This window comes from Sceloporus occidentalis, unplaced genomic scaffold, assembly GCF_023333645.1.
Source record: "Sceloporus occidentalis isolate IW3139 unplaced genomic scaffold, rSceOcc1.0.p SCAF_1, whole genome shotgun sequence".
In the NCBI taxonomy this organism is placed as follows: Eukaryota; Metazoa; Chordata; class Lepidosauria; order Squamata; family Phrynosomatidae; genus Sceloporus; species Sceloporus occidentalis.
Window position 1 is genome coordinate 119,051,512 of NW_028316981.1, and position 25,814 is coordinate 119,077,325.

The 25,814-nt window shown below is 43.3% G+C and overlaps 1 protein-coding gene across 1 annotated transcript; it reads left to right on the plus strand.

Moving 5' to 3' along the window:
- The first annotated feature begins 1,374 nt into the window (after nt 1-1,374).
- LOC149322022 (C-type lectin domain family 4 member M-like) lies at nt 1,375-24,447 on the plus strand. Its single transcript, XM_089521793.1, has 6 exons — nt 1,375-1,471; nt 2,972-3,079; nt 5,971-6,096; nt 9,877-10,022; nt 15,729-15,838; nt 24,270-24,447. Exons 1-6 carry the CDS (start codon nt 1,375-1,377, stop codon nt 24,445-24,447), a joined length of 765 nt encoding a protein of 254 aa, XP_089377919.1.
- Nucleotides 24,448-25,814: the final 1,367 nt, after the last annotated feature.

The following is a 25,814-nucleotide window of genomic DNA, read 5'->3' on the forward strand; positions in this document are numbered from 1 at the left end:
TCATTCAGGAAACACAATCCTTTACCCATCACAAAAGCCTAAGGACAAGGACCAGCTCTTTTTTAAAAGGTCAGTTTCTCCCAGTGGGTTTCAATGGATTTCTTTTGTAATGTTCAGTTCAGGATTAAGCTACTGAGTGGTTTAAAATTTGCATGCAGTTAAATGAATTCACACATGCAACACCTGTGTGAGCATTTTTATATGTTTTCATCTGCTAGGGTTGCTGTGTGACTTTTGGGCAAAAATACACCACATATATGGAGGGTTGGGAAGACTGGTGGGATCTGGGGGCTATATATTGGCCTGAAGGATGCACTCTTCCCACCCATGTGTTAGATCATTGCTCTCACATTGACAGACACTATAGAGGGGTCCTTAAACATGAGATCTACAGTTAATGGCAAACACAGTTTGGACTGGCCTTGAGAACGCCATCTCAAGGCCAGTCCAAACAAGAAGTTTGCCATGTCATTTATATACACAATGGAGTAATGGAGTAAAAAAAAATCAAAAGAAGGAGGAGAAACCACGAATGTATTCACACTGCAGAAATAAAGCAATTTAACACCACTTTAATTGACATGACTCTTATCCTGCAGACTCCTGAGCTTTGTAGTTTAGTGAGGCACCAAACTTCTCTGACAGACCAGGCTAAATGCCTTACCATACTACAGATCCCAGGATTCCACAGGATGGAGTCATGATAGTTGTGCAAAACTTAATTCTGCAGTGTGGAAGAGCTGCAAACTGCAGTCATAGCATGGGAATAGGGAAACTTTAACCCTTTCTTCCCACCATGATCCTAATTGGAACTGAACACTCCTTCCACCTTTCCTTCCTGCTTCCCTCTCTCTTCTTAGGCTGCTGTCACACTGCAGAATTAATACAGTTTGACACTGCTTCAACTGTCATGGCTCAATGCTATGGAGTACCTGCATTTGTAATCTGTTGTGACCCCAGAGCTCTCTGACACAGAAGGCTAAATATTTCACAAAAACGACAAACCACAGAATTTCAGAGTATTGAGCCATGGCAGTTAAAACAGTATCAAATTGGGTTAATTCTGCAGCCTTAGCTACAAATCCTGAAACATTTCTAGTTGTTCCTTGCAATTGGGGAGGGGGAGGCAGGTTGTCCCTTACTTATAATGACATTCCTAACTTTGGGAGAGGTACTTTCCTGTAGCTTTTACCCTGTAAACAAGAAGATTTTCTCTTCTTCTTTCCCTCCTCCCAAGCAGCAGGGCATTGGGGTGGTACATGTGACTGATTCTTCTATGTGGCCTGTTAGAAGCTGATAATGATTCCAGATAAAGCACCAGTATCTGGTTCTAGGAAGGAGCTGCCCTTAAAATCATTGTTATTGCAACTCAACATGGGTGATGACTACCAGAATGAAGACTACCAAAGAGACAGCATTTTGGAGAAATTGTCCCATGCCTCAGAAGCTTGCTCAGAACTGGGAAAAGCAGGTAAACATAAAATGGAGGGTCAGGGGAGAGGGAAGGAAAGGGGCTATCTAAAGAGCTATGTTAGGTCCACAGAAGATAAATTGGATCTCCTGGGCAGAGTGTAGATGCTCTACTTGGTGTTAGCAACCTTTTCCAATCTGCAGTCCTATTCCTTTTCCATCCCTGCTGATCATGCTGCAGATATCACATGTTGAAATCATAGTTTGATCAGTGTTGTTGCTCATGCTCATGCTGGTGTGTAGCTCAACACATAGGGTTTACCCGAATGACTTTGAAAATCTCTCTAATAGGACACCTGTTGACATTCCAGAGGTAGCAGAGTGGCAGAGCAGAGTGATGGAAGGTTTTCATCTTCTTTGTTCATAAGCCCCACCTTATCTTTTAGGTGGCCCATCCAGATTGTTCTGGGATGAGAATATCCAGTTACCCAGCCCCTGACCAGCATGTCATCCTCTTGACCAGGAATGAGGAAACCTTCTCATGGCTCAATTCCAGTTTGGGAAAGATGTTGTGGGCTACATCCCAGCTGAGGACAGAGCTATAAGCATGGAGCATGGCCAAATTAAATCAGGTGGGGCCAGATATAAATCTGGCCAGTTTCTTCCAGTTCCACAGCTTTTAGGAATGCAAATCCTTCCCTACCAGACCTAATTATGTTCCAGTCTGAAAACCAGGAATGCAAAATCTTGAAGGGCTACAAACCACATCTCAGTTTACTGCAAGACATCTCCCATTTTGAATGACAGCAGATAAAATTAGATGAAGCTTGGATATGTGTCTAGATGGGGAATCCCTGTGGGCTGGATTATGCCCATGGGCCAGGGGATGCCCCTCTCCGTTGCTCCATCTTTCCCAACTCTGTCATCCTTTGAGAAATGCACACTGCTACTTGAAGCATATGTGCAGATCATAATCTGGGATAACTGTACACACCAAATATATGCATGTGATGTAGGCAGGAGAAGAGTAAAGGAGCTCCCTTGTCAGTGGGAATGTGAATCCATTTCAGGTCTTGGCTAGCTTTAAAGAGCACTTAACGTTACTGAACCTATCTGGGCACCTCCCTTAAGGCTTGGATTAAAACCTGGAGTGGATTCACTGCCTCATTTGTATGGAAGCCACTAGCTATCAGTGGGGAAGAGAGAATCTCAGCAGTGTTGCCAATTTCTGGGGAATTCCTCAGAATCCGGGAATTTAATTAATTTCTTTCTGGGGATTTTGACTGAATAATAATAATAAATATTAGGGAATTCCAGGGATTTTGGTTAAACATTCCAGGGGATATCTTCGAGGCTTGTTGGCAATATTGAATCTCAGTGTCTCGGGGCACAGTCAGGATTTGTACATGCATTTTCATCTATGGAAGCCATTTTCATGAAGGATGTTTCCCAGGGAATATAGGCCATAATCACTGACAAAATAATGTTCTATAAGAGTTAGAGGGATGTAAATGCACTGCTGAGAACACAGTACCTGAGTCATTGCCTCTTCTATCTCTAGGATCATTGTCTGTTAGTGATGAGGAGACTCAGGAGTACGATGAGTACATCCCAGATCCTGCCATGTTGATGAGGAAGCTACCCAAGAAAGGGCTGAAAACACAGCAAGGTGAGAGATGATGAAAGTCAAAACAGAGGCATTATGCTTATTTAGAATGATATGACTGTAAAAAGTGGCTGAATGAAAAGGTCAAGAATAGTCCAAGCTCCCCCAATTCCTGCCCTATCTGCTGCCCTCACCTCCCTTACCACCCTGGCACCCACCTACCACCCATCTCATGGTCTCATGTGCAGAAGGATTCTGTAGATGGTCGCACTGAACCTGCCTGGTTCTGGTCATCAGAGTCCATGACTAGGAAAACAGTCCCCTTTGAAAAACTATGTCAAGCTGCAGTAGCTCTGCAGAGTGGCAAGGGCTTCATGCAGGCTGCAGGCAAAGAAAACAACAAATCTGCTGATCTTGGAAGTGTGCTGCCGCTGCTGCTTACTACCTGGAGGAAAGAGTGGCCCTTCTGTTGCTGTTGTTGTTGTTGTTATTATTATATTTATTTATATCCCACTTTCCCCCCAAAATTGGGACACAAAGTGGGCTACAAATTCAAAGAACAATATAATTAAAAATATACATGTGAGCATTAAAATTGTCATGCACTGGGAATCAGCTGATGCCTGAACCTGCCAAATGAGAATGGAAAATGGAATCCCTAGCTATCTTGGATCAGTGATTGGAAAGATTATGGGTGGCTTTCCTTTTCTCTGCTTGCAGGGGTACTTCTGGATGCTCCATGGTCTAGATGAGAGAACATATCAAAGTAAACAAGATACAGTCAGTCCTCAGTTTTTGCGGGAGATCCGTTCCAGACCCCCTGCGAAAATGGAAACTCATAGATATTCAAGCCCCATAGATTTGAATGGGGATGTGCAGCCCATTTTAACCCCCTCCATTTGTTCCTCATGAGTAAATGAGGGTCACAGATCTGAAGTCTGTGTAAACAGAGGGGCATCTGTACTCTCTGATACTTCTGACATCCTAAAGTGAACTTTTGTAATTTATGTGCCAGCTGAATAGCTCAGCCAAGTTTCACCTGAAGAAAAAAGCAATGAAATGGCCTCCTCTCATGCCTTCCCATGTCCATATAAGTAATAATAATAATAATAATAAATTTTATTTATATACCACTTTTCCACAGATCAAAGCGGTGTATAGACAATTACAACCATACAGGCATTTCATAAAAGGATAAAATCCCATAATAAAACCATACAATTACAGAACTCTAAGCACAATCATTCGCCTTCAAGGGTAACAGGGTAGATGGCAACAGGGTAGATAACTTCATTCTTCAGGGGGGAAGGCTTGACACAAAAGAAGAGTTTTAAGCCTCTTTTTGAATGTTTCTAGGGGGGTTGTCAGACGGAGCCCCTTGGGTAGATCATTCCACATCCGTGGGGCACCACTGAAAAGGCCATCTGGGATGTGGCAACATATTTGGAAGGTGGAATTACCAGTAAGTTCTTCCCAGATGTTCTGAGTGTGCGGGGTGGATCATATGGGGAGATGCGGTCCCTCAAGTAACTCGGGCCCAAGCAACACCTTGTATTGCACTCGGAAGCGAATGGGCAGCCAGTGAAGACCTTTCAAGATAGGTGTTATATGGTCAAACCTGGATGCACCAGTGACCAATCTGGCTGCCATATTTTGTACTAACTGAAGCTTCCGGACTTGGTACAAGGCTAGCCCCATGTAGAGCGCATTACAGAAATCTAATTGAGAGGTTACCAGAGCATGTACCACAGTTTCAAGGTCCCTTTGGCCCAGAAAGGGCCACAGTTGGCGTATCAACTGAAGTTGATAGCAAGCACTTCTGACTGTCACACCTACTTGAGATGTCAACTGCAGAGACGAGTCCAGAAGTACTCCTAAAAGTCAGATAGGAGGTGTGATGGGGAAGAGTTGTCTTCTTGGTCCCTGGCAGTAAATACTCATTTGCCTCCTGATAGTTCAGTGTACACAGACTTTGAGGTTTATCGCACGGGCCCTAAAACGGGCCCTACAACAGTGGCATGCACGGAACGGGATGGGGCTAAGAACTATATTTTACTGCACAAAGGAACACTGCCACTGCCACCGGGCGTTCCTATCGCGTCCTTCCTCCGTTCCAGAAGGCGCAATTTCTGAGAATGCTTTAGAACAGTTCTCAGAAATTGTACCCTCTGGAATGGAGGGAGGACGCGATTGGAACACCTGGCGGCAGTGGTGGCATTCCCTTGTGCAGTAAAATGCCGTTCTTAGTACCATCCTGTTCTGTGCATCCCCCCCTGCGAGCACCCGTTTTGGAATGCAATGGGTCTGTTTTAGGGCCCGTGTGATAAACTTCTTTGTTTCATGCACAAAATTATTTAAAATATTGTATAAAATTACCTTCAGGCTATGTGTATAAGGTATTTATGAAACATAAATAAAAGTTGTGTGTAGCTTTGAGTCCCATTTCTAAGATATTGCATTATGTGGTTATGTGAAAATATAGGTATTTCAGTTTAAAAAAATCCTGAAATCCAAAATACTTCTGATTCAAAGCATTTCAGATAAGAGAGACTCAACCTGAACTAATGCAACAACTAAAATACTGTACGTTGGAGTTTATCAGACAAGGGAAATTGGAAGTATAATCCAATGGCAATCTGAACGCAATCATGGGGTTTACCGTTACTGCGTGATGATAACCCACTACACACAAATTCGGGCAATGGGAAGTCAGTCTGCGTGCAATCATGGGGTGCTGCCACAAGCAAATTCGGGCAATGGCATGCTATTTTTGGGCAATGGGAAGCCAGATTGAATGCAATGAGCATTCACGTAATTTCGCTAAACTAGCGACTTTACGTGAATGCATTCTGGCCCCACTTTCTTTTCATTCGAAATTAAGAGAAATTCCTCACGTGTGATAAACTCCATTATCTCTTACTACAACTTGTCTTCATGCTCTTCTTTATTTGCAGATCTGTTTGCATCTGGTATTGACAAATTGAAAGGATGGTGCAGATCTCCTATTAACTTTGCCTATGTACTGGCCCTCCTCTCTCTGATCATGGCAGTTGCTGCCTTCATATTAGCCTTTCACAGATGTAAGTTGGATTTTTAAGCTGACCCCTACCTCAGGCCTCTTTCTTGCATAGAAGGATATTTAAAAAAAACAACACCTCACACAAAACCCTTTCCAGCTATATTTGCATTCTTGATTTCATTGAATTAGTCTTGGAGCAAAGGCAGAACAGAAGAAGACAAAGGATGGTCATCTTTTCTGAACAGAGAGCCCCATGCTTTAAGATATTGTAAGGAGTAGGAAAGCTGGGAATCTTCAAAACTCTCAAGCAGTTCACTAGCTTGTTCCTGTATTTCCACGTTGTGTCCAACACCAATCCAGTCATTTGCAGATACCCCCTATGGACTGCAGTGCCTCTGACCACTCTGGGCATATGCCCACAGCAACTTCCAGCAGCAGTAGCAACAGCAGCTGAGTCCTTACTCACAAACAGCTCTATTTTCTCTCCCCTGCTTTCTGAAATGAGAGTAGCTGTAGGTAGAGCTTGGGAAAGTTACCTTTTTTGGACTAACAGTTCCCAGAATGCTCCAGCAGCATGGTCATTGCCTGTGACTGTAAAGAGTTACCAGTTGCTTTTCTTCCTCCTCTTGGTGCAGAATTGGTGCCAGTAGCAGATGCTACAGAGGCAGGACTCAGCTGGTCAGAGAGCTGGGTTTCTTTTTGGATGAACTGCAGGTAGGGTTGCCATAAGCCAGGACCTCCAAACCGGGACAAATGTAGGACAACATTTTCAAATGTAGGACACATTTTTATAAAAATGGAGGACACGTGAAAAAATTTGATGATTTTTTAAAAATGTTAATCTAAATGCATGTTTCTAAGGCATGATCAAAATGGAGGACATTTTGGCATTATTCCTAGACAGATGGCAGAAATGGACTTCCCTTTCTGACCATATTTATATATTTAATAATAAAAATAATGAAAAAATAAATAAAAATCAAGACAGGGGTGTATATATTTAATAATAAAAATAATGAAAAAATAAATAAAAATCAAGACAGGAGTGTATATATTTAATAATAAAAACAATGAAAAAATAAATAAAAAACAAGACAGGGGTGTATATATTTAATAATAAAAATAATGAAAAAATAAATAAAAAACAAGACAGGGGTGTATATATTTAATAATAAAAATAATGAAAAAAGCAATAATAAAAATTAATAAAATAAAAAACAAGAAATAATTAAAATTAATAAAATATAAACAAGAAATAATTAAAATTAATGAAATAAAATATAAAACAAGCAATAATAAAATTAATAAAATAAAATAAAATAAGTATTTTATATTTTAAAAAATTAATTTAAAAAACCAAAAAACCCAAGGCAGACCTAATGGCCACTGACTCACCTTTCCTCCTTCTGCTCCCCCTCCTCCTCTTTAGGCTCACGCGCGTGCACGTGCACAGGAAAGCGGGGCAGGCGTGCGTGCGCAGGGAAGCAGGGCAGGTGCGCGCACTGCCGCTGAACCCTGCTGAGGTCCAGGCAGCACGTGCTGAGGAGCCCGTCCCCTTTGGCCAGCTGGCCAATGGCCAGCTGGCCAAAGTAGGGGACGAGCTCCTGCTTTAGAGCCCCCTGCGCGCACGGGCGGGAAAGCCCTGGTGCAGGAGGTGCGGCGGCAGTGGCGGCGGCGCTGCTGCCACCGAGAAGGAGGAGGAAGGCGGAGCCAGAGGAGGAGGTGGGTTGGCGCTGCCCACCATTCCAGGAAGGGAAGGAGGAGGTGGGTTGGCGCCGTGGCCAGCTGCATTAGCGGCAGCGGCAATGGCCGCAGGAGCGGGCCCCGGACCGGGACAAATACCTGGGTGGGGGCCAAACCAGGCCGTGACCAGGAGGGCCCCCCAAAAGTGGGACTTTCCCGGTGGCCACCGGGATATGGCATCCCTAACTGCAGGCATTGCTTATTTTGCCACTCTCAATCTGTTTTCTGATGCAAGAGGCTCACCTTGTCTTATAAGATCAGGCTGCTTGTGAACACCATTGATTTTATTCAGGGCTGAAATTCTATATTGCCATATGGGTGTGTGGTTGTTGTTGTTGCTGCTGCTGTGTGTCTTCAAATTATTTCTGATCTATGGTGACCCTAATGTTTCATGGACTTTTCTTGGCAAGATTTGTTCAGAGGAGATTAGACTTTGCATTCCTTTGAGGCTGAGATAGGGTTGCCATAATTCTCTACTAAAAACCGGGACAAAATGTAGGACAAAATTTAGACCAAAATATAGGACAATTGTAGGATAAAATTTAGCCCAAAATGTAGGACATTTAAGAAAAATGGAGGGCCTTAAATATTCTACATTTTGGGCTAAATTTTATCCTACATTTTGTCCTGGTTTATAGTAGAATTATGGCAACCCTAGGTATGACTTTCCCAAGGTCACCCAGTGGGTTTCTGTGCCCAAGTGAGGATTCAACCCCTGGTCTCCAGAGTCAAAGTCCAATGCTGAAACTATTACAGCACTCTGGCTCTCTGCCATATGGGATGTGCCTTCATGGTGAATCATGGAGACCCCATGATTTTTTTCATAGAGTTTCTTTAGGCAAGGAGTACTCAAAGGTAATTTCTCCAATTCATTCCTCAGTCTAAAATATAGCCCACAGATAGAAATTTATAAAATAATGATAGAATTAAAGATAGAAGTGGACTTTTCACCAGAAGCCTTTTTGTTAGGCATGATCCAAAAAGAAATAGAAAAGAAATATGGAAGATTGTTTTTTTATTTATTAACATGTGCTAGGATAACATTTGCATGGATGTGGGGAAAAAAACAGTTGCACAATGGCTAATTAAATTATATGAAATGGCTGAACTAGATAAGATGACATGCGGGATGAGGAAAAATTTTGAACATGGCAAATATTTTATAATTACTTAGAAAAGTGTTGGAAAGATATTATTGTCACAAATTAGAGGACAATAATTATAAAGATATATACAATAAAGTAAAGAAATAAAACATGAGGCAAGAAAGAAAGGAGATTAAAGATGTGATGTTTGCCTATTAGCCATGTGTAGGAAATGTGTAAATAAAGTATGAGAAAAATTACATTATTAAGTTTACTTAACAAAGATAATTGAGAAGGTAAAGCAAATAAAATTCATTGTTGTTTTGATTTGTATCTTATAACATTAGACCAAATTTAAAGTAGAACCATACAAACATATTGGACTCAAAACATTAAATTTCAGTAATAACAAGCCAGGGTGGAAGGAAGTCAATTCATCTATGTTAAATCTATTTTGTAATTTAAAAAGGATGATTGAGATGTTAAAGGTTGAATGTTTTATGAAAGACGATATACAGTATATGTATGCATGGGATTTTTATGTGGTAAATAAAAATAAAATATTAAAAAATAAAATAAAATAAATTATAGCCTACAGCACCTGGTATTCATTGATGGTTTCCCATCCAAGGACTAGCCAGGGCCAACCCTACTTAGGTTGCAAGATCAGATAGGACCTGTCTGTTGCTTTTAGGGTATTTAGGCAAGGCCAGATGAAGCATAGGTTCCTAACAGCAAACGAAACCTGGCCCCTGGTGGTGACTTGTAGATATTGAAGATGTTACCTTTCTAGACTACACTTTTCAGAATTCACCACCTAGATTTGTAGTCCTAAAAAGTAGCTTTCTCAAGTTTATTGTATGGTGCAATATGGATATGCCAGAAGAGCATGTATATTCATTTGCTGAGTGGCCATCTGTGTTAGTATTTGGCCCAAGTTCCTGTACAGCTGGAACATTTAAGATATATTCCTTGCTCTATGCTGAATTCTTTCAAGGCTCTGTTTCTTGCAGGTTTCCCATCATGCCCGTTTGAGTGGTATATGTTCAAGGAGAAATGCTACTACTATGCCCCAGAAAATGGCAGTTGGACATATGCCAGGGGCATCTGCCAAGACCTGAATGCAGATCTGCTAGTGATTGGCAGTGAAGAGGAACAGGTGAGCTTTTCCTGTGTGTCTCTTGTTACAAATGGAAAAAATACAAGAAGACAAATATGTTTTTTGCATATAGCAAGGGTTAACATTCATTACGCTTCAGTGTCTTTCAAAGAACTAGACTGGTTCCTGTCTCAGGACCTTGTCAGCAGATATCATCAGTGAAAACACATTTCTGCTGTTTGCTATTTCGGTTAATCTTTCTCATGCTTATATCTCTTTCTGGCAATCACCATCAGACAGAAGTTTAAAATATTCCAAGGATAAACATGAAAACAATTCGCTTACCTTTTAGGTCAGAATAAAATAAGTATTAACTTGAATAAAATTCAGCTCTGATACGTTAACTACACAAATCTCATTTATCTATTCAAGTTAGCAATTGAACAGCTGACACTTTCATTAATAGTTGTTGGAACATGTTTTAGTTTTCTCAGTGAAAGCAAATCTGATGTGGGAGAAGGAGAAAGAGAGGGGAGGATAAAACACTGTCTGTATTACACTTCCAAAGTCTGAGGTCATTATATTTTAAAGTTTTTTAACGAAATAAATTGGTGCAGTAGGAGTAAAAACAATTCTTATCTTCTAGCAGTGGTGAAGATAATTTCAGCAGTACTAAATGTTTTAACACCAAAAGGCTGAGAGTACTGCAGAGTTTAACGAAAAGCCATCTATCTCACTTTTTCATGGCACCAAGGACGATATCACACAAAATTGGAAGTATAATCCAGTGTCATCCTGAACGGAATCATGCGTATTCACATTATTGCGCAAAACGTTACCACACTCGATTACTGGCAGTCTGAACGCACTCCGAATGCAATCATGCATCAATCTACAGTTAAGTAAATTCGGTGAACTAGTGACGTCTCAAACCCTGTTCCTAGGCAACTTTGCACTCAGTGTGCTGTTGTTTGGTGTGATGTGCATGTCTCCTTTGGTCCTGCTTCCCCCCCCCCCCCAATCTGGAAGGGGAGGTTTCCCATGAAGCCATGCTGCAATTCAGCTTCAATTTTGCTTCCGCTTGTCCTTCAGCATTGCTGGGGGGGGGGGGGGGGGGCTGCTGCCTGCTATTTAAGAGGCATGGACCAGGAGCTATTGGATAACCATTATATTCACGTTTCAACATGTGAATAGAGCATGTTCTTTCAACCATTCTTCCTGCCTCTCCCCCTCCAACCTTTTTTGTAAATTGTGGGGTTCCTTGGTTCCTCTCTCTCACTTGCCTAAATATGCTATGCTCCAGTCATCTGGAGTCTCACTGAGCATGCACAAGGGTGCCAATTCGCAATTAAGAACCCACCAATGTGATGGTTTACTTCGCACAGAACCTGGGTCGTGTTCGGGGAGGCCATTACAGCAAATTTAAGGTGTGATAAGTAATCTTGTAATTGCGTGAATTTTTGAATTGACCTCGCTATCTTCTCTTTTGAAATTGAGAGCCTCCCGTCCTGTTTGATAAACTCCCAAGAGACCCACAGTATTTCTGCAAGCTGTGTCAATAATTTTATGGAAATTCAAAATTTAAGTTCCTTCTTGCCTTTCAGTTGGCAACATAACTCTGTAAAGGTTTATGTTTTTTTTTTGTTTTGCTGTTGCTCATGCAGAATAGAGGAATATTTTCCCTCCCCATGTTATCTGTGAATTTTCTCCATCAGACAGTGTTAATTTCTACAAGCCCCTGCCAGCATGGCCAAAGGAAAGGGAGAATAGGAGAGGCAATGGAGGGTGGCAAATGTTGTCCCCATTTTCAAAAAAGGGGAAAAAATAATTACCCACCCAGTCAGCCTGATATCAATATCAGGAAAGATTCTAGAGCAGATCATTAAACAGTCTATAAGCACTTAGAAAGGAATGGCATAGTTACTAAAAGTCAGCATGGTTTTCTCAAAAACAAGTCATGCCAGACTAATGTTACCTCTCTTTTTTTTAAGAGTCATTGGCTTGGTGGTTAAAGAGAATGCTATAAATGCAGTATATTTTGATTTCAATAAGGCCTTTAACAAGGTCCCTCATCATACCCTTGGAAAAAAGCTAGTAAAATGCAGGCTAGATAATGCAACCATTAGGTGGATTTGTAATTGGTTGACTTACTGAAACTAATGGGTGCTCACCAATGGCTCCTCCTCATCCTGGAAAAAAGTAACTAGTGGGGTGCCACAGGGTTCTGTCTTGAATCCATGCTACTTAACATCTTTATCAATGCCTTGAATGATGGAATAGAGGGCATGCTTATCAAATTTGCAAATGACGTTAAGGGGCAGTACAGATTGCCGTGAAACGGCAGTCTGCATTCACTCGTTTTAACTGGAGGGATGGCGCAGCCTCCAAACCGCGTGCCATCCCTCTGGAGTAAAAAGAACCCACCATTACTTAGTCGCCGCGCTAGGGTTAGTGACCGTGCGGTTGGTGCGTGGTACCTAACCCTAGTATCAGCACCAGCACGGCACATTCAGCCCGTCTGTTCTGGACCTACATTAGGAGGAGTAGCCCAGAGGACGGGATCAGAATTCCAAATGACAGATTAGAAAGCTGGGCCAAAACTAACAAAATGAATTTCAGCAGGAAGAAATGTAAGGTACTACACCTAGGGAGAAAAAAATGAAACACACAGATATAGGATGGGGGACAACTGGCTTGATGGCAGTACATGCAAAAGGGATCTAGGAGTCTTATGGACCACAGGCTGAACATGAGTCAGCATTCTGATGCAGCAGCTAAGAAAGCCAATGAAATTCCAGCTGGCATTAATAGGAGTGTAGCATCTAGATCAAGGGAAGTAATAGTACCATTCTATTCTGCTTTGGTTAGACCTCACCTGGAATACTGTGTCCAGTTCTGGGCACCACAACTAGAAAAGGGTGTTGACAAATTTGAGCGTGTCCAAAGGAAGGCCACCAAATAGGATGAAGGGCTTGGAAACCATACCTTATGAGAAAAGACTTAGGGAGCTGATTATGTTTAGCCAGGAAAAGAGAAGGTTAAGAGATGACATGATAGTCATGTTTAAATATTTGAATGAGTGTCATATTGGGGATGGTGCAAGCTTGTTTCCTGCTGCTTCAGAGACTAGGACATGGAACAATGGATTCAAGCTACAGGAATCCACCTCAATATCAGGAAGAACTTCCTGATGGTAAGGGCTATTCGACTGTGGAACATGCTGCCTCAGAGAAAGGTGGAGTCACCTTCTTTATAGGTCTTTAAACAGAGACTGGATGGCCATTTGTTGGGGAAGCTTTGATTGTGAGTTCCAGCATGGCAGGGGGTTGGACTGGATGGCCCTTGAGGTCTCATCCAAATCTATAATACTGTTGAAAGAACTGGGAGGAAAAAAATTCTGCAATTGTGTCAATGTTTTGTTTCCTACGTGTTTAATATGATGCTTTTAAATGATAACTATCATTTGTTTTTCATACATTTTCAACCATGTAAGTAGTTCAAATGGTACTGAATGCAATTTTAAATTTATCTAGAGTTAAGTTTCCTCTTGTAGTCTTTCTGGTTAGATATCACTCCTGGTGTGGCAGTATTATATAACAAGGAGAAGGCTTGGATCTATTGCATGGGAACCACCTCTTTTGTTTCCTGAAATAGCCCATTCACAAGCTTCTATAGCTCTTAATGCTTAGAACAATAATTCCAAAAACCCACCATGACAGTAACATACAAGATTGAATCTAAATATAATTGCATGGAATAATCCGATTGAAAAGTAATTTCAGAGTAAGGCCATTTCAGAGGCCCTAGAATAAGAATGTACAGATGGGTTTCTGGCAGGAGCAACTTAGACATTGTTGGGTAAAAACTGGCAGTTATAAACCTTAATCCAATTATTAGACTAGACCCATTAAGGCAGTTACATAAGTACTGGCTTATCTTTCAGCAGCTGATTTAATGGGTCTCCTCTGTAAATTGTAAATTGAATTTAAGTCACTGTTGGACCACACTTTTCCATCATTTCTGGGCCATAGGACATGATGGTTATGGCTGCTGGAATTTGAAGCCCAGCAATATCTGGAAGGGAACACATTTCCCATCCTTATTCTAAAATAAAACAGTGGCCTCAGTCTAATTGCTAGTGCCAGCTACAGTAATCCCACTAAACAGTGACATTTAGGTAAGTGTAGAGTTACCACACTTATTCATATTGGAATAAGCAATTAGGTTTAGTTTTTTGTCTTTTCTGTGGTCTTTTTGACTCAGTCTGAATTTGCTATGTATCACAAATAGTGGCCAAATCATGACTGAAACTTGTCATCTGTTTTATTGTGTTTTTTTTAAATAGAAAGCAGGATCTTGAGCACACAAATCATGTGTTGTACTCCTGAGCAGCCACATAGTCCTCTCCAAAAAAAATTCAGCTATAGAAAGCTGCTGAGGAGTAGATTTTGAGCCCTCCATCCAAGTGACCCACTCTACCCAAAAAGTTTCCTCCTTAATAACCCTGAGATTCAGCAGCAGCACACTTTCTGGACAACTTGTTCTTGCATCATTCTATCTTCCCACCTTGCTCCAAAATACAGCCTTAGCACTACATCTGCAGAGGGTTCACTCACATTGTGTTTCTAAAACCTCTGGGATGCCATCATGGTTCCTCAGGCCAGCTGCTTCACAGGCTGTGAAGCAGGTAAAGAGAAATAGAGGCTCCATTCCCACTCACTCATTTTCCCCAGGTAGATCCGGTCTGGACTCGCTGAGCCAGTACCAAATCTCCCTGGAAAGAAGTTCCCATTACTCTTTACCTTGATCAATGCAATTTGCCCCTCTGAAGTTCACATTTGCAGTACCACTTTAAAATGGAGCCTCCTTTGTTGTCAATCAAATTTACTTCCACTTTCGTCAAAGGTGACGTATCCTACAACCATTGGGCAACGAAATGGGTGCTTTCCCCCCTCCTTTTAAAAAAAACACCTGGCGGCAGCATTCACATATTCTATCAACTTGTGTGTGTATGTGCATGTGCTGTGTGCCTTTAAGTCATTTCAGATTCTCTCCCCCTGGCATCCTCTTGCTTTCCCTTCATTTCCCAACCCAGAATACAATCTCCCTTTCTCCTCCTTTGCATCCTCTTGCTTTCCCTTCGTTTCCCACACATATGTAGCACAAGCATTCACATATTGTTTGCCAAATTGAAAGGGAAACATATGTAGTACAAACATTCGCATATTCTGTCACACATACACAAAAATAATTTTAAAAAATGCCACCTGCAAAGTGACGTACCGTGCCGGCAGCAAGCAAACAAAAGGGAAATGTAGCACAAGCAGACACATTCTATCAATAGGTATCAACCTGTAGCACAAGCATTCACATAATCTATCAAAAATAAAAATTACCCAAAAAAGAGAGAGAGAGAGAGAGAGCTGCCTGCAAGAGGGGAGGCATGTTCCACCCACTACCCTCCCTCTGACCTAAATCCCTCCCCCGAACTTGACCCGATCATGACCGAGGCCAAGTTCACATTTGCCGGTAGCAGGGAAGAAATGGGTTTTCCAAAAAGAAACAGGAAATAGTCCCCTTTTGGAAAAAATGCTCTAAGGGGGATTTGCCCTGGATTGGGTGTGCAAGACCCTGATCCTGATGTGTTTAAACCGACGCCAGTGGGAACTTCCCACTTTTAATCCGGGTTACAATTCAGTACAAAAGGTAGTCTGAATGGCCCCAGAAGCAGGTAAAGAGAAATTATCTTCTGTCTTCCTTTCCTAGGATTTCCTTGTTTATAATATCCCACTGAAAAAAACATATTGGATTGGCTATAGTCGCTTCGAGTCCAAAAAGACCTGGAAGTGGGTGGATGAATCTGATTCTGCTTACAAGTGAGTGGTATTTTTGAACAGGCTTCCTTCTGATCTGTCACAGGGGATTATCAGATGAGGGCTGCCCTGTCTCTGTCCCGTTATGTTCCTGTCCTTCCCGCGGGAATAGGGTTGCCATACGTCAGGACCGCCAAACAGGACAACATTTTCAAACCGAGGCCCCCTTAGAGGCAAAGAAGGGGCGCGGGGCGTCCTCCATTTAATAAGAAAAAGTGTCCTACAAAAAAAAGTGTCCCTCCTTCCTGGCCTCTGAGGAGACCGAGGCCTCCTTAGAAGCCAGGAAGGAGAGCGGGGACCAGCCGGCCTCCTCCCTCTTCCCTGGCCTTCCTGGCTTCTAAGGAGGCTTGAGCCTCCTTAAAGGCCAGGGAAGAGGGAGGAGGCTGGCCGGGCTTGAGCCTCCTTAAAGCCAGGAAGGAGAGCGGGGGCCAGCCGCAATCGCTGCGATCCCAGCTGGCCTCCTCCCTCTTCCCTGGTCTTTAAGGAGGCTCAAGCCTCCTTAGAAGCCAGGAAGGAGAGCGGGGGGCAGCCATGATCGCCGCGATCCCAGCTGGCCTCCTCCCTCTTCCCTGGCATTTAAGGAGTCCCAGGCCTCCTTAAAGGCCAGGAAGGTGCCCGGGGGCCTGCTGACGCCCGGGCGGCACACGCAGAGGAGCCCGTCCCCTTTGGCCAGCTGGCCAATGGCTGGCTGGCAACAAAGCAGGGGACGAGCTCCTGCTTCAGAGGCTTGCGCATGGGCACGCGCGCGGGAGGTGCAGCGGCGGTGGCGGCGCTGCCGCCGCTGAGGATAAGGAAGGCAGAGCCGGAGGAGGAGATGGGTTGGCGCTGCCCACCACTCCAGAAGAGGAGGAGGAGGTGGGTTGGCGCCGCGGCCAGCCGCATTAGCGGCAGCGGCAATGGCCACAGGAGTGGGCCCCAAACCGGGACCAATGCATGGCTGGGGGCCAAACCGGACCGTGACCGGGAGGGGCCCCCAAAAGCATGATTTTCACGGCGGCCACCAGGATATGGCATACCTACGCGGAAGGAGTTTCAGCCTGAATTTGTGCTTATCCTGTCCAGGAAGTACTAATGATGGCAATTGCACAAAAGGCTTTTAGATGAAGTCACGCAGATCCCATCATTATCCTGCCATTAACCTGTCATTAAAGCGACATTGGGGCATTTGGCATTAACAGAAGATCACATTAATGCAATGAAGCTTTAATGACAGGTTAATGACAGGATCAGTGCTACCATTTGAAAGTGTTTTGTGCCATCACAGTCATGGACAAGATAAGGACAGGGGAGCGATCCCATCCCTATCCTGTCCCCATGTGAAAATCTCCACGGTGCAGTTCACCAGATTAATTTACAGTTTTCAGTTGGTAAGTAATTGAACATATTGATCTAACTTTCCTGATCCAATATACTTTTAGGATTTGACTGCAAAGGGCTTTTAATGGCATGTTATTTTTATATCCTGTCTTTTAACACATTTTTACATGGTTTTATTTCTAAAGATTGTTTAGATGCTTTAAAAACTACCCTTGTATATGATTACTGGGTATTTTTGTATGTCTTTAATTCACTCTGGTTTTAATCTATTCTGGTGTTGATATTCTGTGAGCTGCCTTAAACTGAGGGGAAAAAAGAAAGAAAAAGGCGGGATATAAATAAATGCAATATTCACCTCTACCACCACAGATCATAACAGCAAATCAAATCAAACACATACACTTTAATACATAATAATATATATAATAAAAATTTATTTTTATTTCCCGCCTCTCCCTGTGGATCGAGGCGGGATTACAGCAGTCAGCAAATTTCAACAATAAAAAACATATTTCAACAATATTAAATACATAGCATAATATATATATATATATATATATATATATATATATATATATATATTACATTACTATCAATACAATACAGCTGGTTGACTCTCCATAAAAACATACACTACTGACAGAGGTGAGAATTTTACAGCAGTTTTGGTGGGTAGACTCGCCGGAAGAGATCCATCTTCAATGCCTTCTTGAAAGCATCTAAGGAGGTAATGAGATGGATCTCTTCCGGCAAATCATTCCACAACTTGGGGGCTACGGCGGAAAATGCTCTGTGGGAAGTGGTCACTAGCCTGGTATTTACGTAGTCTAATGATTTCTTCCCAGTTATTCTGAGAGTGCAGGGCAGATTGTGTAGGGAGAGGCGTTCCCTCAGGCCCAAGCCATTTAGGGCTTTAAAGGTAATAACCAGCACTTTGTATTGTGCCCGGAAGCTAATCAGCAGCCAGTGCAGAGATTTTAGTATTGGTGTTATATGGTCAAACCTTGATGCTCCGGTGACCAATCTAGCTGCTGCATTTTGAACTAATTGATGCTTCTGAACTTGGTACAAAGGTAGCCCCATGTAGAGCGCATTACAGAAATCTAAATGAGAGATTACCAGTGCAAGTACCACTGCTTCAAGGTCCCTCTGGGCCAGGTAGGGGCGCAGTTGGAGTATCAACCGAAGTTGATACCAAGCACTCCTAGCAGTTGCATCTACTTGAGATGACAACTGCAGAGATGGATCTAGGAGTGCTCCCAAACCACACACTTCATCCTTTAGGGGAAGTGTGACCCCGTCCAGGACAGGTTGGCAAAGTTCTCTGCCTGGGCCCGGGGAATCCTATTGCTAGTAGCTCCGTTTTCTCTGGATTCAACTTGAGTTTGTTTCCCCTCATCCATCCCATTACCGACTCAAGGCAGGCATTTAGAGGAGAGATGCCATCCTTGGTCACTGCAAGAGTCGGAGACATAGAGAAATAGATTTGGGTGTCATCAGCGTACTGATAACACCGCATCCCATGTCTTTGGATGATCTCTCCCAGCGGCTTCATGTAAATGTTAAATAGCATGGGGGACAGGATGGTGCCCTGAGGGATGCCAGATGTCAGCTCTCTCTTGGAAGAGCAACTATCCCCCAGCCTCACCGCCTCACTGACAGGTAGGACTGGAACTACTGGAGTGCAGTGCCCCCAATGCTTAACTCCCTCTGGCATTCCAGAAGGATATCATGGTCAATGGTATCGAATGCCGCTGAGAGGTCCAAGAGCACCAGCAGGGTCACACTTCCCCTGTCGATGCCCGAACGGAGATCATTGACCAAAGCGACCATGGCAGTCTCAACTCCATAGCCCGCCCTGAAACCGTTTTGAAATGGGTCTAGATAATTGGCTTCATCCAAGACAACCTGGAGTTGGAAGGCAGCTGCCTTCTTGATCACCTTGCCCAAGAATGTTAATAAGAAGACCGGTCTGTAATTGTTTCTGATCAAAGGGCCCAGGGAGGGTTTTTTCAGAAGTGGTTTAACCACTGCTTGTTTAAGCTTAGATGGAAATTTCCCCTCCCTGAGGGATGTGTTGATTATAGCCTGAAGCAAAGTTGTTACTGCATCCCCTCCTTGAGCGGTCAACCAAGATGGGCAGGAATCGAGGGGGCTTGTTGTCTTCCTTACACATCTAAGGATCTTGTCCACTTCATCGGTATTTACAAGCTCAAAGTGATCCAGTCTAACATAGTCCATGGAGTCACTAGACATCTCTCTCATAGTTTCTGTTATAATACTGGCATCAAGATCAGTCCTTATCTGAGAGATTTTATCAGCAAAGAAGTCATTAAATAGGTCACAGCAGACTTTAGTTGGTTCTAAAAGAGGGTTCAGGGTGGAAGATCGCTGGGTTAACTCTTTAACCACCCTGAACAGCTCTGCTGGACGAGACTCTGCTGATGCAATACGAGCAGCATAGAACGAGTTCTTTGCTGCATCGATTGCCACTCCATAGGAATCTAGAAGAGTCTTATGGTGTGTCTTGTCAGATAAGCGGTGGTGATACATCCAATACGGTTAGAAACTAAGATACAAGTAAAAGTATAAAATCTGCTCCTTTAGTTGGTGCCTATGGGCAGGGCCAGTTGACACCAATTCCACACCTCATTGTGTAGTGTCTCCAACTACTGCTGCCTTACTCTCCCTTCCGGCACCACTGTCACTGCTTGCCTGCCTATGTCTGCTCAGCGTCCACCTTGTAAGACAGCAGTCATCACACAAAGTGGCCAGAGTGTCTTGACAGAGAGATGCCAGTCAAAGTGGGCATACAGGGATGGGAGAAGTAGGAGCTGGGGCTGTCATGTTCCAGAGTAAGCAGGACCCAGCAGCAAGGTCCACAGCCTACCTTCAAGGTCCTGTCAGGGTCTGTATTGCAAACAGACAGGTCCAGCCCACAATATGCAGAAGGAAAGTGAAAATATATCCAAGATCAAACAAGTTTACTGGGAAATAATAATAATGTGAATAACTGTGTGAATACTAGGGAATAACATGAGCCTTCTACATATCTTCCAATATTTTATAGATGAAAAATGGGACACAGGTGGCCAGGCAACATCAGAGTGTGCTGAACATGGCAAAGGTGAAAGAGGAAGAACACACAAGCTGAGGGAGGCTGCAGCAGTTTGCTTTTGCCTGAGCTTACTGGAAAGGGCAAGGCTCTGCGCCCTCCTCCCCACTCTCCCCTGCTGAGTTAATTGAGTGCAAACTACTTTTGCTGTTTGTACTCAGTTTGCAGCAACTGAAGCAAGACAGGGGAAAGCGAGAGGAGAGTAAAACTAGGACATCTTACCTATTCTGATCTCAGTTCTTTCTAACACAAACCCACTTTCTAAAGCATCAAAATAATTAATACTCCACAATCCACTTTTCATTATGTCAGTATGTTACTGCTTCATTTGATGAAATAAAGTCTTCCTTGGGAGAAACACACATCATGTTGAATGAGGAGGATGGGCCCATTACATTTTTAGTTATCAAATAGAATGTTTCTTTTTTTCCTCTCACCTTGTCCTTTACAATTTAATTTATAGTTCATATGACTGTAAACATCACACACACACACACACACACACACACACTAGGGTTAGGGGCACAAGACCCCTGTGAATATGGAAATACTGCAAATAACAAAAACACCATGTTTTTACCTGAGAGGACACCTCTTTAGGAATCTCTAGGTCCTCCAGTGCAACTCTGTGGTCAATGTCCAACAGACACTAACCAGAAAATTGCACTGGAGGAGCTACAAATACTTAGTGGAGTGTTCTTTCTACGAACCTCTAGGTCTTTCAGTACAACTTTTAGCTAACGTTGACCATAGAGTTGCACTGGAAGACCTAGCTATTCCTAGAGAGAACATATTAATCAAATCTGTGAATAATCAAAGCCTCAAATATGGAGGGATGAGTGTATATATATGCAAGACAGGGAAAATGGATATTGGGGGAGGAGCAGGGTTTAGTTGTTCATACAGTGCAAGACAGAGGGGTGGAGGGAAAGCATGCCCACATGACTATTAACCACACCTCAAGCAGAAAAACCAAAGGCATGAATGATGTTCTGGTGTATTTAGAATGCTGAAGTGAGAACAACCATTACATGACATGAAATCCAGAAACAGGATGGCCTAACATTTACTGTGACTTACTGGTCCATTTAGAGGAGCCCTCCATTCATAGCACTTTCATAGGGGCCATTCCCACTTGCATTGAAATTGCTTTGGTCTTCACATTGACACCAGATCTCTGAATCGATTCAGGCTAATGTGTTGTTCCCACTATGGAAGTGCATTACAGTCGGCCCTTCTTATACATGGATTTTTTATACATGGATTCAAGCATACACGGTTTGAAAATGTTCCAAAAAAGTATAAATTTACCTTGATGTTCCATTTTTTATTAGGGACACCATTTTGCTATGTCATTATAATTAATGGGACTTGAGCATACACGGATTTTGTTATACACGGGGGATCTTGGAACCAAACCCCAGCGTATAACAAGGGTCCACTGTATTTATTATTCCATGAATTCATGTCTTTTCTGGTACGACTATCATTCTCACTTGATTTGCACTGCTGTCAATCAAATTGCATCATTGGTGGGTAAGAGGAGGTCTTTGCTGCACTCAGGGGTGCCTCTAAGGGGGCAGTGCGGCTCCTCTCCTCCTCCTCCTTGGTGGGCAACTGGACTTGGTCCAGCAGCGACAGGGGTACTCCTCTTCCTTCTTCACCTTCACCACTGCTGCCGCTGCCGCCCAAACACTCTCAACAAGAGGAAGAGTAAGGCATATCCAGAGAAGGGGGAGCCTTATCCTCCTTGTAGGTGAAGACATCAGGTCATCCTAGTTACGGGGTTGGACCCAAGTTAAAAGGTTTGGGAATCCATCCCCTCTACACACCTATCGGTGTGTTCCCCCACTCTCACAACCATTATTTAAATGGAAAGACTGGGGAAATGACTCCAGGTCAGGAGTCAGGGTGACCAGGGATCGTCCTCCTTTCCCAGGGCACACCCTCTATTTGCACCTTCTGTCTAGGAGGAATTACAAAGGGTCCTCCATTAGGAGCAGGACTAAGCGTGAATCGACATTTATATATGAATGCTTTTAGCACTGGAGCCCTTGAGCTCACATTTAAGGCTGGCATTGCATGAAGTCACTGGGAGCCCAATGGCAAGGGATTTGGGCCATCGAGGAGTCACCAAGAGAGGGAGAGAGGGGGGAGAACAAATAAATAATAAATAAATAAAACTTTTATTTGTATCCTGCTTTTCTGTGACGAGACAATCAAAGCGGCTCACAACACATTAAAATCCACATTTACAAAATTATGTCCCAAATCCCCCCCCTTAAAACAGGATTAAACTTGTTACAATTAAAATATCTATTAAAAACACAATAAAAAATACAACGACAGAGCGGTGAGCTAATACATGATGTGGGGGCCAGTCATTCTGTGGCCGGGCACAGAGAAAGAGAAAGGAGAGACATCAGAAAGAGAGAGAGGGAGAGAGAGAAGAGCGGGTTTCTTTTCCCAGCCAAACCAACTCAAATGGAAGGCCTGCCAGCAAAATGGGGGACATCTCTCTCTCTCTCTCTCTCTCTCTCTCTCTCTCACACACACACACACACACACTAAAAACATGCATATCAATTCATGCTTCCTAGTCAAGGAGGGTGTGCCCTTGCTGTCCTCTGAGGCTGAGCAAGTGGGATTTGCCCAAGGTCACCCAGTGGGTTTCCATGGCTCAGTGGGGGTTCAAACCCTGGTCTACAGAGTCCTAGTCCAATGCTCAAGGGACTACACCAGCCTGGCTCTCTACTCAGATGTAAATCCCCCTATTGCAATGACACATATTTTGTGTGTGTGTTAAGTAGGAACCCAGAGCTCAAGGAGGGGGTTTCCCTAGGTAAGTGGGGATTTGAACCCTAGGTCCTTTGCTGGCTCTCTGCTCAGATGTAAATCCCCCTACTGCAGTGGCACTTACTTACCTGTAAGTGGCTATTAGGACTATGGCGTTAGATTCTGTAGGAACCCAGAGCTCACAGAAGGGGTATCCCTAGCTAAGTGTAGAGGGTGGTGGTGACCTCCAACCGGCTCCAGAGCCCAGGGCCAGGGTGGATGGATGCCCTCACCACAAAGGAGGACATGGCACCACCAAATGGAGGACCTGGCAGCAAAAATGGGGGACATCACACACACACACAAACACACACACACACACACACACACAAGCTAAACAACACAGCATATAAATTCATGCTTCCTAGTCAGGCTCAGAATGGAGGACGTTTTGGAATTCCCCCTGGACAGAAGGTTGGAATGTAGGATGGGTCCAGGGGAAGGAGAGGGGAAAATATTTTTATTTCAAAAAATTGATAGAAAATTTGATTCATTGGTTTTGCAGCTACTTGCCTCACTGATTGCAAGTAGTTGCAAAATCAATAAATTGAATCTTCTATCAATTTTATTTAAAACACACACACACACACACACACACACACACACACGCCCGTAGGTCACACCACAAGCACAAAGGCAGCTCTGAGAGGGAGGGAATGGTAGATCTACCAAAAACTGAGGAGGGATGGTGAACACCCCTCTGCCATTAGACCCTCCCCTCCAGAATGATGCAATTCAGATCCGTCATTCCCACTTGTTGAAAACACTTCAGAATTGATTATTTTCAAAAGAACCAGTAGGAAACTAGTGTCTGGAAAAACTGTTTTTGTGTGTGTGTGTGTTTACCTTGCTTTCTTGCAACAAAAATTGATCAAAGTAGGATCAGAACTGGTTTCAAATGAGAACAATGGTCCTATACCCTGATCCGTGATTTGCTTTAAATCATAGTGAAAACACACCCATAGTGTGATTTATGCATATTATGTCCCTGGGTGAATTCCAGCCAAAGTCTGGGAAGGGCAAATGAGAAGTATCTTTGCTTCAAGTAAAGAGGTATCTAGTGATAATGCTGAAGCAAAAGTAAACTATGAGGGGTAGACAATCTATCTGACACTAAGTATTTCTCAGGACAAATGTTATTTCCTTTTTTTTTCTTTCTTTTTTCAGATACTGGGTTTCAACAGAGCCAGGTGACAAAGACGAAAAAGGCTGTGCAGCATTAGCAAAAGAAAACACTTACATGTGGAGTGTCTTGTCATGTTCTTATCCAGATGTTCTTTTTATTTGTGAAAAGCACATGCAGCTTGCCTGTGTTTGGCACCTCCTTCATAATTCCTTCGACTGAAATTGTAAGTTTAACAAAAAGGTCTCAAGTAAGTTTAAAAGAATAGCAGGAGAATAAATAATGCAAGAAAAATGTAAAAGGCCTTGAATTTCTATCCCCATTAACTTTTAAGAAGAAAACAATATAACAAATGTTCATATATGGAACAGTGGCATCACTAACAGTGTTATCACCTGGTGCAGGAAGGGCTTTCTCCCTGAAGGGAAAACCCAGGGACAGAGTAGCCAGCAAGGGTGTGTACACACCCCTTTTGCTGCTCAATTCCCCAATGTTTTCCTCTGGGAGGAATCCTGGGGGCAGAGTAACTGGCAATGGCACATCCACACCACTCCTGCTCCTCCATTCCTGGGATTTCTCCCTGGAGGGCAAGCCTGGGGATGGTGGAGCCAGCAAAGGTACATACGTATGCACCCCTCCTGCACTGAAGGGGGAGATGGGCCCAACCACGTGCCACCCATCTTCTGGGTGTCATTCGGTGTAGTCCACATCCCTGGTAACTCCCCAGTGGCACTACGTGCCTGGAAGTACATATAGTACCATCTTGGATAAATGCAGAAGGCACATGATGCTTTGTATATTTCTACTTAGTCTGTATGTTTTGTTATGTCTAGCTAATCTAAAAAGCCTCTCCACAGTTTCCTCTGGGTTTGTGGTACTATTGTTGTTGTTACATTTCATCAAGCTGAGTTTGACTTTTTGGGCATCCTATGAATGAGAAACCCTCATGACAGCTGTCATCAACAGCCCTGCTCAGGTCCTACCAACTTGGTTCCATGGGTTCCATCTTGTTAGGAAGTCTCTCGCTTAGGGGAATTTTAATTAGCTCAAATATAGCCGAGGGGTGGCCCTAACAACACCACGTGCCAGAATTGGGTCCCAACAGTGTATACCAGAGGTTGCCAGCAAACCCCAAGAGGAAGAGACGCTGATACCAACTAGGTCCAATTAAAAGGGTACGTTTATTAAAGCACAGGAAAAACCACACAGCAAAAGGGGAGCAAACACACACACACACACACACACACACTCAATGCTACAGCAGGGGATGGGTGAGTTGGGGAGACAGGTTTGAGAAAGAGAGGCACCACTAGGGAATATTACCTTAGAAGTCTTCTCCGGGAAGTCTGATAAAGCTTGGATGGATAGTGGATCATGGCTGCAGGAGTGCTGGGAAAGAGGGCCGCAGGAGCTAAGATCAGAGTTCAAACTGGCATGGACCAGCTTGCAACCTGGTGATAGCACAAGGAGGGTCTAAAAACCCGGGGTTCTTATAGGGCGAAACGTATCCAGAGGCTATGGAGGCTTGTTAGACAAAGGTGTTGATTGCTTGGGCTTTGTTAAGCCAAGAGCAAGTAATGTGTTGCACA

Excerpts from the sequence above, each read along its gene's own strand:
- LOC149322022 (XM_089521793.1), top strand. The coding sequence starts at position 1,375 with ATGGGTGATGACTACCAGAATGAAGACTACCAAAGAGACAGCATTTTG. Across the intron at positions 10,023-15,728 it reads TTGGCAGTGAAGAGGAACAG|GATTTCCTTGTTTATAATAT; the intron begins GTGAGCTTTTCC and ends TTCCTTTCCTAG. Across the intron at positions 15,839-24,269 it reads GAATCTGATTCTGCTTACAA|ATACTGGGTTTCAACAGAGC; the intron begins GTGAGTGGTATT and ends TTCTTTTTTCAG.